This window comes from Plectropomus leopardus, chromosome 14 (assembly GCF_026936395.1).
Source record: "Plectropomus leopardus strain MGB_pleo_1.0 chromosome 14, ASM2693639v1, whole genome shotgun sequence".
Lineage (NCBI taxonomy): Eukaryota > Metazoa > Chordata > Actinopteri > Perciformes > Serranidae > Plectropomus > Plectropomus leopardus.
This window is the reverse complement of record NC_142189.1, coordinates 31,671,004-31,685,542: the sequence shown is the minus strand read 5'-3', so window position 1 is coordinate 31,685,542 and position 14,539 is coordinate 31,671,004. Positions and strand designations below refer to the sequence as shown.

General features: G+C 38.1%; 1 protein-coding gene across 1 annotated transcript in view; it reads left to right on the top strand.

Moving 5' to 3' along the window:
* The window catches only part of gabrb1 (gamma-aminobutyric acid type A receptor subunit beta1), a 78,452-nt gene that overhangs the window by 48,303 nt on the left and 15,610 nt on the right, over nucleotides 1-14,539 (top strand). The window contains exons 5-8 of the mRNA XM_042500743.2: nucleotides 1,753-1,835; nucleotides 7,429-7,572; nucleotides 9,222-9,374; nucleotides 13,265-13,518. Coding sequence (XP_042356677.1) covers nucleotides 1,753-1,835; nucleotides 7,429-7,572; nucleotides 9,222-9,374; nucleotides 13,265-13,518 — 634 coding nt within the window. The remainder of the gene's footprint in view (nucleotides 1-1,752; nucleotides 1,836-7,428; nucleotides 7,573-9,221; nucleotides 9,375-13,264; nucleotides 13,519-14,539) is intronic.

The window sequence follows — 14,539 nt, the reverse complement described above, 5'->3', positions numbered from 1 at the left end:
TGTAGTCAGTATTGGCAACTATGAATCTCAAATAACCATCATGATGTATGGAGTCCCACTAGGATCTGTTCTTGGGCCCCTCCTGTTCAATAGTTCACGCTTTCTTTTGGTCAAATTCTAGACTACAAGGTCACTTACCTTAGCTATGCAGATGCAACCAGATCTATCTAGCACTCACACCAAATGCCTTTGGTTTTATAGGCTTGCATTTTCTGTGCCTTGAAAAGGTAAATATTTGCATGCAACAGAATAAGATTAGACTTAAATAGATTAGACTGAAATAAAACCAATACTCATGTCAAGAACCTTGATGTAATCACTGATGAAGACGTTGGTCATTGTAAGTGCTATAATGTAGACAATTGGACTTTCTTGCATTTCTTGAAGACATTTCACCTCTCATCCAGTGGCCACATGAAAACTGAAACAAAATCATTTGCTCTGGCTTTCTGGCATCTTAAACATAGCAAAATATTGAAACTTTGTATCTAAGCATGATTTATAAAAGATAACTGATTCTTGTAGGGTGGACTACTGTAAAGCACTACTTGCTGGCCTCCCCAGTACATCCATTAGGCAGTTAAAACTCATTCAAAATGATTCTGCTAGCATTCTGACAAACTCCAAAGAGAGAAAACATATCTCTTCAATTCTCAGATCCTAGCACTGGCTTCCAATTAAATATGGAATTGACTTCAAGGCCCTCCATATTTTCTGTAAATCACACAGTGGTCTGAGCCTAAAATATATTGCAGATAGGGTTGATTAGTACAAGTTGGTTTGGTCCCTTGAATCTGCAGGGACCGGTCAGTTAGTGGTGCCCAGAGTTTATTCAAATTGTGGTTCTCATTCCGAAATTGTCACATATCTTTTTGTCAGTAATTTCAATGTAATATACCAACGCAAAAAACTACCTTTTGTGGTGGTATGATACACAGTGGGAGACTGTCATTGTGTAACACAGCTGGACGGAACCTGTCATGGCTGTATGATACTGGAGGGCATCAGGTTGAAATGCTGCCAGTAATGATGTAATATCAGGAGTGCAGGAGTCCTTAAGGGGCAGGCAAGGGGGGCAGTGGATGGGCCCAACAAACCCCAGACTTTCACCTGGGAGCGCAGTATTCACCTCCCACATGAATGTAGAGCCAAATCATGCTGGTTTTTTCCTAAACCTAACCACCCATGCCTTTGTAGCCTTTACCTAACCACCCACTTTTGTGTACATACCAACGTTGGTTGCCATGTGCTTTTGTTACCAAAAAATAACAGCATGCTTTTGTCACCTCATCCTAATTATGTGCTTGTTGACATCCCCACATTGGCTGTGTTATCCCAAAACATCAACAACCGACGCAGGAGGATTCCTAGCGCTCATTATATAGACATGGACATCCACTGACAATGGTGTCAATATGTGACGACTTGGGATAAAAGCGTGTTGGAAACCCACTGCTGAAATCAGCTCTCTTTGGAACTGACATATGCCCCAACTTTAGCCATTTTTAAAACCAAGCTAGACTGTTCTCTTTTCCACAGCTTTTAATTTATCATTTTTATTGTACTTTTAACTATTCTATTGATTGGCTTTTAAATTTGTCTGTACTTTTATTCATCTCATTTTTTTGTCTTCATTTTTTTAAAACACTTTTTATTTTTGTTATATTTTGCTGCTAAATTATGTTGAAAAACCTTTGTATATAATAAGGTGCTAAAGAATAATAATTAAAATTGCCTCGCCTTGCCTTTCAGGATCACCACGACAGCTGCCTGCATGATGGACCTGCGCAGATACCCACTAGATGAGCAGAACTGCACCTTGGAGATAGAAAGTTGTAAGTGTTATGTAACGCAGTTTTACCTCATCTCCCAAAAATTCGTTGTCTTTTCTTTACACCTGTAGTTTGTTTTAGGTGGTAGAAAACAAATATTGTACTGCTGCATTTTATTTCTACTCCATTTTTGTGTTGTGTCTGAGAAAGAGTAAACATGTAGTCACATGGACTGACAGGTGACAAATTCAATGGTCAGTTTTGGTAAATAGGAAATGCAGCACTCAAAGTCTCACTTTTTCACTACATGCCACATTCACCCATTCATACGCACATTTATTCATACACTGGGGGCTGAGGTTACAAAAGGATTATTTGGGGTTGAGAATCTTGCCTGAGGATACTTCAACACAGAGACTGGAGGAGTGAACCGCTGATCTTCCAATTATTGGATGACTCACTCTACCTCCTGAGCCTCAGCCGCCCCCTTTAGTGATGTCATCATTGACCCAAATGGGAAAACCAAATTCTGGTGATTGACAGCAGGTCATGCTGCACTTTATTGAACCTGATGTGTTTATTCATCTGCTGTGGTTTTCAAAGAACTCTGCAAAAAAAAAAAAAAAAAAAAAAGTGACTATGAGCATTAACAGTCCAGACTGTAACTGGACCACATCTGTCAGGAATAATGGACAGGTAGAAAAAGGATGAGGAAAAGGGGTCTTATAGTCTAGTATTAGGAGAGGATTATTACTCTCTGTGTCTCCCATGTTTCCCGGTACTCACTGTGTGATTTTGGGCTTTCCCAAACAAAACGTGATCATTGTGAGGCGCTCAGGGAAACTGTAGTGGAGTAAAAGTACACATTTTATTTAGGAAATGTAGTGGAGTAAAAGTGAAAATTGACAAAAATAAATAAACTCAAGTAAAGTACAAACCTGGGGCAAAAGGTAATGAGCAACTTGGTAAGAAATGTCCCACAAACTGCAAGAAATTAGTAAAATAAGAAAATTATTTTTTAAAAGTGAGAAGGAAACTCCTTGGTCAAAATGTTTAGGGAAAAAAGAAACATATTAGGGAAACATTCTCATAATTATCATGATTTCATATTAGAATTATGTTACAGAATTATTAGAATTTTGAAGTACTTTTCCCAAATCTTATTTGCCTTGTTTTTTTACTCTCTTTTCTTTTTTTGAACATTTTATTAATTCCTTGCTAATTTTTGGGCCATTTCCTTGTTTGTTGTTCATTGCCTTCTTCCCATGTTTTTGAAAGAAAACAAGCTAATTTGCTCAGGTTTCCACCTCATACTTACGAACTCACTACGAGCCCATTCATGTATGAGAGTTTGCAGTATGATTTTTTTGTGACATATGGCATGAAGTAGTGTATTTATGTACGTTGAAGAAAAATTGAAAAAACTTAAGATATAGATCAGTAGCAAAGAAGTGGATTATGCTGCCAGGGTGGCTTATGAAGTTGCTATCATCAATGTTTTGCCTTTACTCTGACTTTTCCACAGAGGAGCAAAGTTCATTTTTTTCTGACATATTATTCCTGGAATATTTTAGGAGTATTCCTTTAAGACATTACCATGCTAAGCCTGGGGTCTATCCAGTATTTTAGCATGTTTATGTTCGCACTTAATGTTGCCGCCTCCAACAAGCTGCTGTCAGTCAAACTCTTGCACACACTGACGTCACGATGAAGGTTTCACCCACAGTGACACCATATGCTTCACACTAATTTGTCCCTTTTATTTTACTATGATTACTAATTAACACGCAGCTTAAGTACACAGACTTATCAGCCACACTGGGGTTGTTCAATTTCATCTGGCTTTTAATAGCTTTAAATGCTTCTCTTCCACGCAGCACACCGGGTCAGATTTCACTGCCTGCAGAGGACTCTTTGGGCTCTGAGGTCATGATGCACTTAACGCCAACTAATGCAAACTGGCATTTCTTGTTCACCAGACCTGGCTGGAGTGCTTCAGTTAAATAATGGATACATACCAACATGCATAGTTAAAGTCACACACACATATATAATATGCATATGGCTAGAGAGACTTGGGGCTCAGTTTAAGGTGAGTGTGTGCCGGTCAACAAGTCACTGCGTGACACCTGGGTTTCTAGAGTGTGATAAAACAAAACACTATATTCACTGAAACGATGAAAGTTATGATTGAAGGCCACTTTTTGGCAGCTTTGCCAAAGCGGCTAACCTTACTGATGTACTTGTCAATATCCTCATGGGTCATGTGACCTTCATCTTGCACTCTCTCAAAAGTCTGCTGAGTCTGCTGTATTGGTAAGGGTTGCTTTGAAAGGCTCGTCTGTAGTTTTTGACAGGCAGCTTGAGATGGCAAGAGTCTGAGACCTTTTAACCTGTTAAAAGATTTATTCATCCGCAGTCAAATTGTGTTTTTGCTTGTTGTCACTTCGCTGTGATGTTTGAGCTTTAGTGTGCAGAGTTTGTTTTCATGTTCATCCGCTAAAGGGTGAAAGTTAATTTTTGCTCACCTTAAATCTACTTACACAAAGTGTTATGTAGAAACCTCAGTGCAAATACAGTAAGAACGGGCTACAATGAAGAAGAGACACATTTTGTCCAACATTTAAAGGGAATATGATGAGTTAAGTTGAGTCAAGTTCTTGTTTTGTTAGTCCAATGCTGTGTATGAGCTTCAGTTGGTTTGATTTTATGCAAAAATGGTGGTAAAATTCAGAATACCAGTCCTAACCTGTGTTGGCTAAAATATTTTCAACTGATTTGAACATTTTTGCACCAGCAGGACCCCAATAAGTAGACACAGTTTAAAGAAGTTTAAGGGCAAGTGATCTCTTTAGCAGAAAAATCACCTCAGACAGAAATTACTCTTCCAATCAGAGTATTTTTATGTCATAAAACATGTCTGGTGGGGGTTGTTCAGAATGTGCCCCAATTGTAAGGTTGATGCTGATTTGAGCATTGCTGTTATCAAATCTCTGCATTGTGTTGCTATGTATTTGGCAAGCGTTTATACCTACTTTAACAAGTACTTCTTATCTAATCCTGATAATATATCCAGATCACACAAAAATAGTGGAAATAAATAAAAGTTTATTCAGGTGCTAAATATCAGTCAGAGGCATTTCTACTGTGTAATTTGTGAATTTGGCGAAGAGGGCTGTAACAGCAAATACTGTTGGTATGAGCATATCAGCCGAAAACCAAGAGGTGCATGAATACTTTCACTTAAGAAACATGTACATTGTAGGACTTTTGATTATAATGGAGTAATTTGAAATCTTGGTACACAATAAGAAAAAAAGGACCTTAACAAATTGTTGTTTAATCATCCAGGAAAATCTGTGTTTTGGTGGTGAGAAAAGGAAGATGTAGCCTAAATATTCAAACACAAAATTTACAATAATAATAGTCAATATAGTGGACATTCAACTGAACACAGTATTTAAAAAGTGTCAGTTTGTAGGGTTTTTTTAAACAATAAATAGACTCAAAGTATACGGTTATATTTAAAATCATCTCTAATGTCAAATTTGGAGGTCTTCTCACATACATTGTGTGGATGAGAAAAAAAAAGAGAGAAGGCAAAATCATAATGAAGCCCTTTCAGTAATGAGGGCTAATTCCCTAAAACCCTGCCGCTGCCTTTAGATAAGATGGAGAATCTGAGGAGAGAAAGACTAGCTGGCCCAATTAAATCGGTCTAATTACTGAAAGGGCAGAGGGGGCCTGATTCACTCTGGTTCAGGCTGTAGACATAGCCCCGAGACTTTATTGTTGTTGCAGTTCAGCCTGTGGGAAAGTAGATGTTCAGCAGTTGAACAGAAAAGGAGACTTTGTGCTTTATCAGCCTCACACTAATGACTGGATGAATGGATTCCTCTTAAAATCTGAAGGACATATGTGTGACATTTCCTGTGTTAAATTGGATGATATATAATACATGATACATCTCACATTGGACCAAGAGCATTTCACTGTTGGAGTTATGTTTTGATGGTCAGATTAAAAGACTGTCATGTATTTCAAGATAGAATTCAACAAAAAGTTTTAGATCAAAATTTGCCTTTATTGGACAGGGTGAAAGGGGGAGAAAGAGGGGACAACATGCAGCAAAGGGCCATAAGCCAGAACCCACGGCCGCTGCAGCAAGCACACTGCCTTCATGCATGGGGCGCCTGCTCTATCCACTGAGCCACCAGACGCCCCACAGTTGAATCATTACAATAGAAAATCACATCATGAAATATTTTAATGGATGCGAAAGTTGCATGTGCAGCTGGAAGCTGCCAGAAGCATTATATTTCAGGGTGTCCAACCATCCCATTCTCATGAATGGGATATCTCAGGGTACCTTGTCCTACTTTCTGATACTGTGGGTCAGTCGAGTGAGAATCCTGGTAACTCATCAGGTATCATCAGAAACATCCCAGAGGGTGAATGCAACTCCAACATTAATTCTCTTTTCACTCTGTTTTTGGTCTCCACCAGCTCCCTGAAAGAAACATCTATCTCTTTAGCTGCTAAATGTTAGAGTACAGTGACCTGTTTACAGTTTTTTTTTTTTTTACTGAAAACAGCTGCCTGCCACAGCTTATTATATGACCTGCATGCCCGCGGGCATGCAGATGAGTGTGAGTACATTTGCTATTTACACAACGTGAGTGCTGGCCGTGAAAATGACAGCTGTGTTGGTCTGAAACTGGCAATAAGGCAGGTTTCCATTACAGATTTGAACAAATCTTAAACAATATTTTGAAATTGTTGATAAAACACAATTGCAAGATGACTGTGTTTTCACTAAATGATGTTCTGCGACTTCTCCTCTGGTGATAACATTCCAAGAAGCATGGTGATAGATGTTCAAAACATTAGCAGCTTTATTTCTATTGCAGCCACAGCACAACATTTATGCCATTTAGGCGTATTATGGAGCCATAATGGAAACGTGAGCACCTTACACGTGGGAGCGGCCACATATGAGGGATTTCTAGGAGGTGATAGTTCACGATTTCAAAGAGGAATCGTAGATTCAAAACTTCCAGATGATCCACTCAATTTTTTAAGAGTTATTTAATGCAATAACACCTCTTATAGCGCCTAAAACAACGTTTGGAATAAATAGAAGTTTTTTCAAAAGTGATGTGTTTCCATCAGGCATATTTTATATTCACATTTTGTATTTGTGCAATTTTAGGATTAATGGAAACCCGCCTACTGACAGTTGCACTGCAAAGTCTGCAGCTCTGCACTGTGTGCAGGTTATTTACCACTCACTCACTGCCATCAGCAAAGTATCTTTTACCCAAATGTCTCACATTATGTGCATCACATCACAGTTTGTGAGAAAGCCAAACAAAATGCATTTCATTTTGCTCCGAGACAAACTCAAGTCATATAGAGCATATATTTTCTACAGACTTTAGTGTGACTGCAGTATTTTCACCTGTCCAGGTGAACTGCACCAAGTGAGAAAACACTACTGAGTTCCAAATTAAACGCAGCAGGTGTGAAAGCGTCCTCAGTTGTCAACTCATGACGCCGCTCTGTTCACAGATGATGTATTCTGCCTGGATCAAAATGTGCTTGTCCTTGTGTTTGAGTTAAGTTTAAACTTATTGTGTTCCCCTGTCGTTCTCAGATGGATACACCACTGATGACATCGAATTCTACTGGCAAGGAGGAAGCAACACGGGTTCAGTCACTGGCGTGGAGAACATAGAACTGCCCCAGTTCTCCATCATAGACTACCAAACCCTCTCCAAGAAAGCTGTATTTGCCACAGGTAAGATAATCATAAAGTGTAAGTTCAACCTTTTAAACTCTGGAGTTTGGGATGAAAAAGTATAGAATTCACTATACTATAAACAGTGGTATATAACATGGCCAGTTTAGCATAACGCATATTTCCACAGGATTGATTCTATGAGAACAATGACAGTCATGTTATTCTCACCATCTGCTGTGCTCACTTTCTTCTTTTTTTTACATAAATACTTTTTTCATTGACTAATTAATTTCAATCCAGTCCAATTAAAGAATCTTTAATACTTTTTATCCAGAGTGAATACCTTCTGTAGGGTGAAGTCAGGTAATGTGGGACATCAGGTAAAATGGGACAAATAAGGCTCTTTAAATATTAACAGCCAGTCACATAATGGGTTCTCAAGTTATTGCTACAAATGTGCTTTACAAAAACAATCATTTTTATTGGCTTGAGATCACTACGGCAGAGCAAAGACTCAAAAAGTACTGGTCCCAGTTCTTGCAAGAAAAGCCATGTGGCATGTTGATTTTCTCATGTTGGTGATGAAAGTATTGTAGCTAAAACAGTAAGAGTATAACAACAAAAATGGTTGGAGGGTGCTGCTCTTTGTCAACTGTTTGACCTATAATTAAATATTTTAACAATACACTTATGGGAAAGGGTTCTGAGCTTATTGTATTCGTGTAAACTGGGGCATTTTTTTAAGTAGAACCAGCATGTTTTTCGATTTATGACTTGTGCTTGCAAGTGGCACAGTTCAGACATTTTTTCGCCTTTTTGACACTTAAGAAATATTAAATATGATGCTGTGAGTCTATATGCGTCACAATAGTCCAGAATTCCATTAGTGTTAGAAACACTCCATTGTACACAATATGACAACCAAGAAACACACAACAAAAGAAAGAACAAAAGAACAGGGAAATCATGGCAAAAAAGGTGGAAAATATTTTGTAATGAATAGCCATACGTTACATTATGACTTAATGAATTATAAGGTACAAGGTAGATTTGTCATTTTTTTAAAACGCAGTTTAAAAAATGCTACATTCTTTTATTTCATACAATTAATGACTGAACTGATAAATGGGTTTAACCATTTAAAAAACAAACGAACATGATCACATCTTACCTTACGAGCTGTCCCATTTTACCTGATCATATCTTTAGAGTGAATATAGAATATAGCAGAGAACCACAACATATTATAAAATTAACATGTAAGATAGTCTGCAGAGTTTTATCTACTAAAAAGTGCAAAGTACCTGACAGGTTTCCTCTGTTGACTGCCAGCCCATAAAACCTCAGTTCAGTTCCCCTGATCTTATGTGTATTAATGTATTAAACTCATAATAAAGTTGTTTTTATTTTCTTATATTTTGCTTTTTCTGTTGTCAGACAATATAAAAAATTAGTACGTTCATTGCTCATAAAAATGGCATGTTACCAGCAGTCATCCCCATGCTGCTGCACTGACCCAAAAATCTGCTACCAAATCAACTTAAATACAGGTCACACCAGCTGTGTGAGTGGCTATTCCACCATTTTAAATGACTGATCACTTGTCTTCTTCACTGTAAATCATATTTTATATTTCTGTAATTCATTGAACTACATTAACAACGTTCTTTTCAGTCTGAATAAATATCTGTACCTGTGTGTGCCAGGCTCTTATCCACGTCTGTCCCTGAGCTTTAAGCTGAAGAGGAACATTGGCTATTTCATCCTGCAAACCTATATGCCCTCCACCCTGATCACCATCCTTTCCTGGGTCTCCTTCTGGATCAACTATGATGCCTCTGCTGCCAGAGTAGCATTGGGTCAGTGGCTTTTCAGTTCTTTACAGATTAGTAATTATGTTTTCTGATGTGATTTTAAGTCATGCAAGGTATGGCTCTATATGGTCTTTCTGCTGGTTTCCCACTCTGGTCTTTGCTGGAATATCTCATCAACTAGATTGCTGTGAAATTAGTGAAAGAGCCACAGACATAGTTGGGAACCCAGCTAGCAGTATTTGTTTCTGAAAATGTTCTGAGAACGGTACAATGCAACCAATGCAATTACTTTTCATGTTTTCAGCAGCAAGTTTTTCTTTAGTTCTCAGAATGTTCTTCTCATTAATTTAAATTTATTTTTTAAATTTAACTAAATTTTCTTAATTTTAACAAATAAATCTGTGCTATCTTGTACTTTGTATCTTAGGGTTCGGGTAACATTCTCTAGAAAAAAATTTTTGTTTTTATGTATTGTTAACATTGTTAACATCACAATACATTAGATTTTCATTTAAAAATGCTCTGTAATCTCAGGCCTCAATAACATGTTCTGAATGTTACTTTGAAACTGCCCCCCCCTTTGTTTTTATGTGACATTGTGAGAATGTTTTATAAAAGACATTCTTTGGTCTGTCACCTCTCAACATCACAAAACATCCTCAGAATGTTGCAGTTAAAACCTTACGTCTTAGTCAGCATTTAACTTCACAGGGGCAACACTTGAAATGATTAACATCCCTAAAGCATTCTTTAAAAATTAGATTAAATGTTTCTTTAAAACAGCAAATGTCGTGTGAATGTCCCGTGCTAGCTGGGAAGTCAGAAGGTATTGAAACAGTCTAACATATCTTTGCTTTTGGTCTTTTCATTGTACTTTTTTTTTTTTACAACAAATAAGAAAAATACAGAGTAATGGCAGCCTTATCCTTTAAAATCCAGTTCTTGACAAACAAGATGGATAAACAAATCAAATAAACATTTGTAAGCTTATGATTAATTTTAGTGAAAGCAGAAAGCTACACTTTTTGCAACATAACCGTCAAAAGAATTATGACTATGTCCTCATTAATAACCTTTTCATCATATAATTACAATGATGTCAGATCGCCTGATAAACCTTGCAAGTACTGAACCTATACCAAAAATATATTGGTACCTTTTTTAGGATCATGCACTTGCTTCCAAATGCACATGAGCATACATTCCTCTAGGGAGAGTATTGGCTTGTAAACACAGCCTGCCTTGTCTGAATGCTCATTTGCAAACACCCTGAGGGCAGAGTGTACTGAGCAAAAGCCCTGCAGGCAGACTCACTTCCCCCTGACAGTGTGATGGAGCTCTTAAGACTGTGGGTACAGTGAAAAATCTACATTTTCACTTCACACATGAGCCACATTTGCAAGTAACAGCAAAGTCAAATGCATTATTCAGCACTGGTACAGTATATAGTACTTAATTTTCAGATTGTGTATACCTATATCTAATATCTCTGTATATGTGCGTGCACGCGTGCAAATGTATCCATATATGTTAAGGTACAAAAAAATACACTAATCACAATAAATTTAAAGGTGAAATCACTCAAATGAAATGATGCCATTATTCCATCTATGTGTGTGTGCAGCCTGTTTTCACTCCGAGCTCGTCAAATAGCGCCGCTCTGTCAGTGCTTTCAGCATACGAGCATGACGCCGAAAGCACTGAGAGAGCCAACCGGAATGCAGTTGGACGGCGTCAGATGAGAACATGTGAACAACTGACTTTCTTGCAGGAGTCTGGAGTTTAATTCCCATGTGTCTGTGGGTGTGTTTTGTTTTGTTTTTCTTAACCTTACCATGTAGCTCTTTTCCCTAAACCAAACCATCCGTGACTTTTTTGCCTAATCCTAATCATCGTGACAGTCTGCACTGTTGTGTAAACATGAGGCTCATGCTGCTTAATCCCACCATATGCGCATTTGTCAACATTACGGTAACAGGCCGCTTGATCCCACCATGACGTCATCCCACCATGTGCATTTGTCGACATTACGGTAACAGGCCGCTTGATCCTACCATGACATCATCCCACCATGTGCATTTGCTGACATTGCAGTAACAGCATCCTGGAGCGTAGACAGCTGACGCAGAAATATACCTAAAACGTCATGAGTAGACGAGGAAGGTCACTGATAGAGCAGCACCATGTGACGAGCTGGGATGAGAACCTGCGTGAGTGTGTGTGTGTGTGTGTGTGTGTGTGTGTGTGTGTGTGTGAGGTCAACATTTCCAATGCTTTGGTTTGCGTCCAAATACCTGCAAAACTTATGACAATCCAATCAGCCTTTGTGTTTAGTACTAATTAATGTTAGTACAATAACATGCTAAATTAAGATGGTGACAATGGATTGCATAACAACTGGTTGGAAGTTATGCTGAAAAAAAGAACTAGGGCTAGATTTCTAACAGAAATACTCCTCGTGCCGCTTTAAATAAACTACAGTAATCATCCATGTCATAACTCTGGATTTATATGAACTTCCTTTTGGACATTTTGTGAAAGATTACAGAGTACCAAATATTGTTTGTCATCACTTTGGGCTACTCTAACCACACACCCATCCTGCAGTCACATCATGATCATTAGTCTCCATTCTACAGCTTCTGTGTCAGCTGGCCTGCTAGAAGGGTCTGAGTTACTGAGGCGACAAAGGCATATCGAGTCAAATGGCCATCCATCCCAGTGTTTATAACCATTATTAGTCTTCCATTACTTGGGTTGTGTCTGTATGTGAACCAGAGGTGAGTCAGAGCGCACTACTGCCAGTTTAGTAGATTTTACAGGAATCTATTCCACTACATGAAGCAGGAGCCATCTGTGATAGTCCTATAAATCAGGCTTAGTGGAGGCAAAGGGAGAGGAACTCAGCCATGTCTCAACCCAACTTTCAAATCACAAATAGATACTTTTTTTTGTCTTATAACATATAGCATATGTTGACTTTAAATGCACCAGATGTTCTGCTGCTCCATCTGTGCCCAGAATACACTCTGTGCTCCAAGAGTGTGTTATAATGAATATTTAAATATTTGAATATTTGAATACACTATATTTATATTTCAGTAGATACACCATATACACTATATTCATATTTCAATAGTGCTCCTAATATACAGTCCAGCTTCAGTAATGGAAAATATATTTGTCGCACAAAATGTTTTAATGATGTTGCACATTGAAAATCAATTAGAGAGAACACAGAAATACAGCTCAACCCTGTGTTGGATACCTTACTACCATTTTCTCTTCAGTATTTAAAACACTTCTGCATACAAGTAGCAAACATGGGCAAGCACTTAGGTTTGAATTCTGCTAATACATTCCATTGAATTGCCAAGACTTCTAAGACTGTTCATGCAGACATGTTTAGCAGTTTACCCCGCTTTCAGTCTCAGCAAACTGGGCTAAACACATGACTTCCCATCCTTGTCTGACTTGGCAAAATAAATATGCTTACTTAAATGCATGTTTTTTTCTTGCATGCTTGCCTCTTTATTATGTGTCAATTGTTACACTATGAAGAGCAACAAGACTGCAGACAGAAACAAAATACAGCTTAGACTGATGGAAATACCATTAGTTTTGCAGTTACTTTGGCAATAAAACTAAGTATATTTTTGACCTGATGATGGCACAAGATAAAAAAGTTAATTGACTGTCAAAGTATTACTGTTCATCCTGATGTTGAAATGAGTGTCTCAATTAGATTTTGTGAAAATCAGTCCTATAGTTTCCCAGTTGTAGTAGTTCAAAATGACCACCAATCCTTTTAAAACTGTCACAGCCTATCTAAAAAAGCTGTTTTGTAATAAGGGAAAGCCTTACATCTTTCCTCAGCATTCCATCTTACCCAAAAGGTGTCCTTCTAACTGTCCCCTCCCTCTGTTTTTTAACAGGTATAACCACGGTGCTGACCATGACCACCATCAATACCCACCTTAGGGAGACTCTACCCAAGATCCCCTACGTCAAAGCCATTGACATTTACCTCATGGGTTGCTTTGTCTTTGTCTTCCTGGCCTTGCTGGAGTATGCTTTTGTCAACTACATCTTCTTCGGTCGAGGTCCTCACCTGCAGAAGAAGGTTGCAGAAAAGGCTGCCAAGTCTAACAATGAGAATAAGAGCAGACTAGAGAGCAACAAAGTACAGGTAGGAAAAGGGTTCTATGCAGATTTCATTGTGCTTAGTTAATGACATCATGGTGCCACTTAAGAGCATATCTGGTCATAGAAGTGGTTCAGTAACATCTAATTAGACTTATTCTTGGCTAGTATTCCAAGCGTATGGTTGAACCAGATCCACAGTGATGTGACAATGGTAGCTGAGTTTTAACAATTACTACCAAGTTCTTGCACACCAGAAATCCAAAAACCAAAGCAACCTGCACACAGTTATTCACTTGAGCATTCACTTCAATGAAACACTCATTCAATATTCTTTTAAGTTACTGAGTTGAAAGACCTGTTGTTTGGCTATGTCAATGGGCAAACGTGTTGATAGCAGTTTCCAATCAATGGTGGTATCAAAAGGCTACCTCCCAATCAAAAAGTACAGCAGAAATTTCCAGGACATCTTCATCTACTTCCAAGGTGCAGGAAAAGGTAAATACGCTAAACAGGTAAAGATGGCCCTGATGATGGCAACAAAGCAAAACTTGTTAGTTTACCAATAAAGTTGTGGTGCAGACTAGTAGGGCTCGACCTACATATTCAACTACTCCGATATACCTTTATTGGGTAGGTATTCAGTTTTTAATTTGGGGATTTGGATAGTAAATGTCTGGCTGAGCCCCCACCCCAGTCCTTATCCCCATGATTCTGAATATTTGTTGTTAACTGATTACTACCGAAATTCCTGTTTGAGAGAGCACTAAAAACTACAAGTGTTGCCGAAGTTATACTTTTCCTAATTGAAAAGTTACAGAAGTAATTGTGTGATGACTGAAAAAGAGTAAAATTCTGTTTCAAAAATTGTTTAATGCAGGTGTCAAAGGAGGGTGTGTTAGATATTGTAAGACAATCCCACAAACATTTATTTTAAGCATACGAATACCTGGAGTTTTGTTCTAATTCAACCTCTTAGCTGTTTTGGGACTTCCAGCTCTTCAAACAAATCACCATATGCTTTCTTGAATAATTATCAAGAAAAAATAATTCTTGAAAAAGTCTTG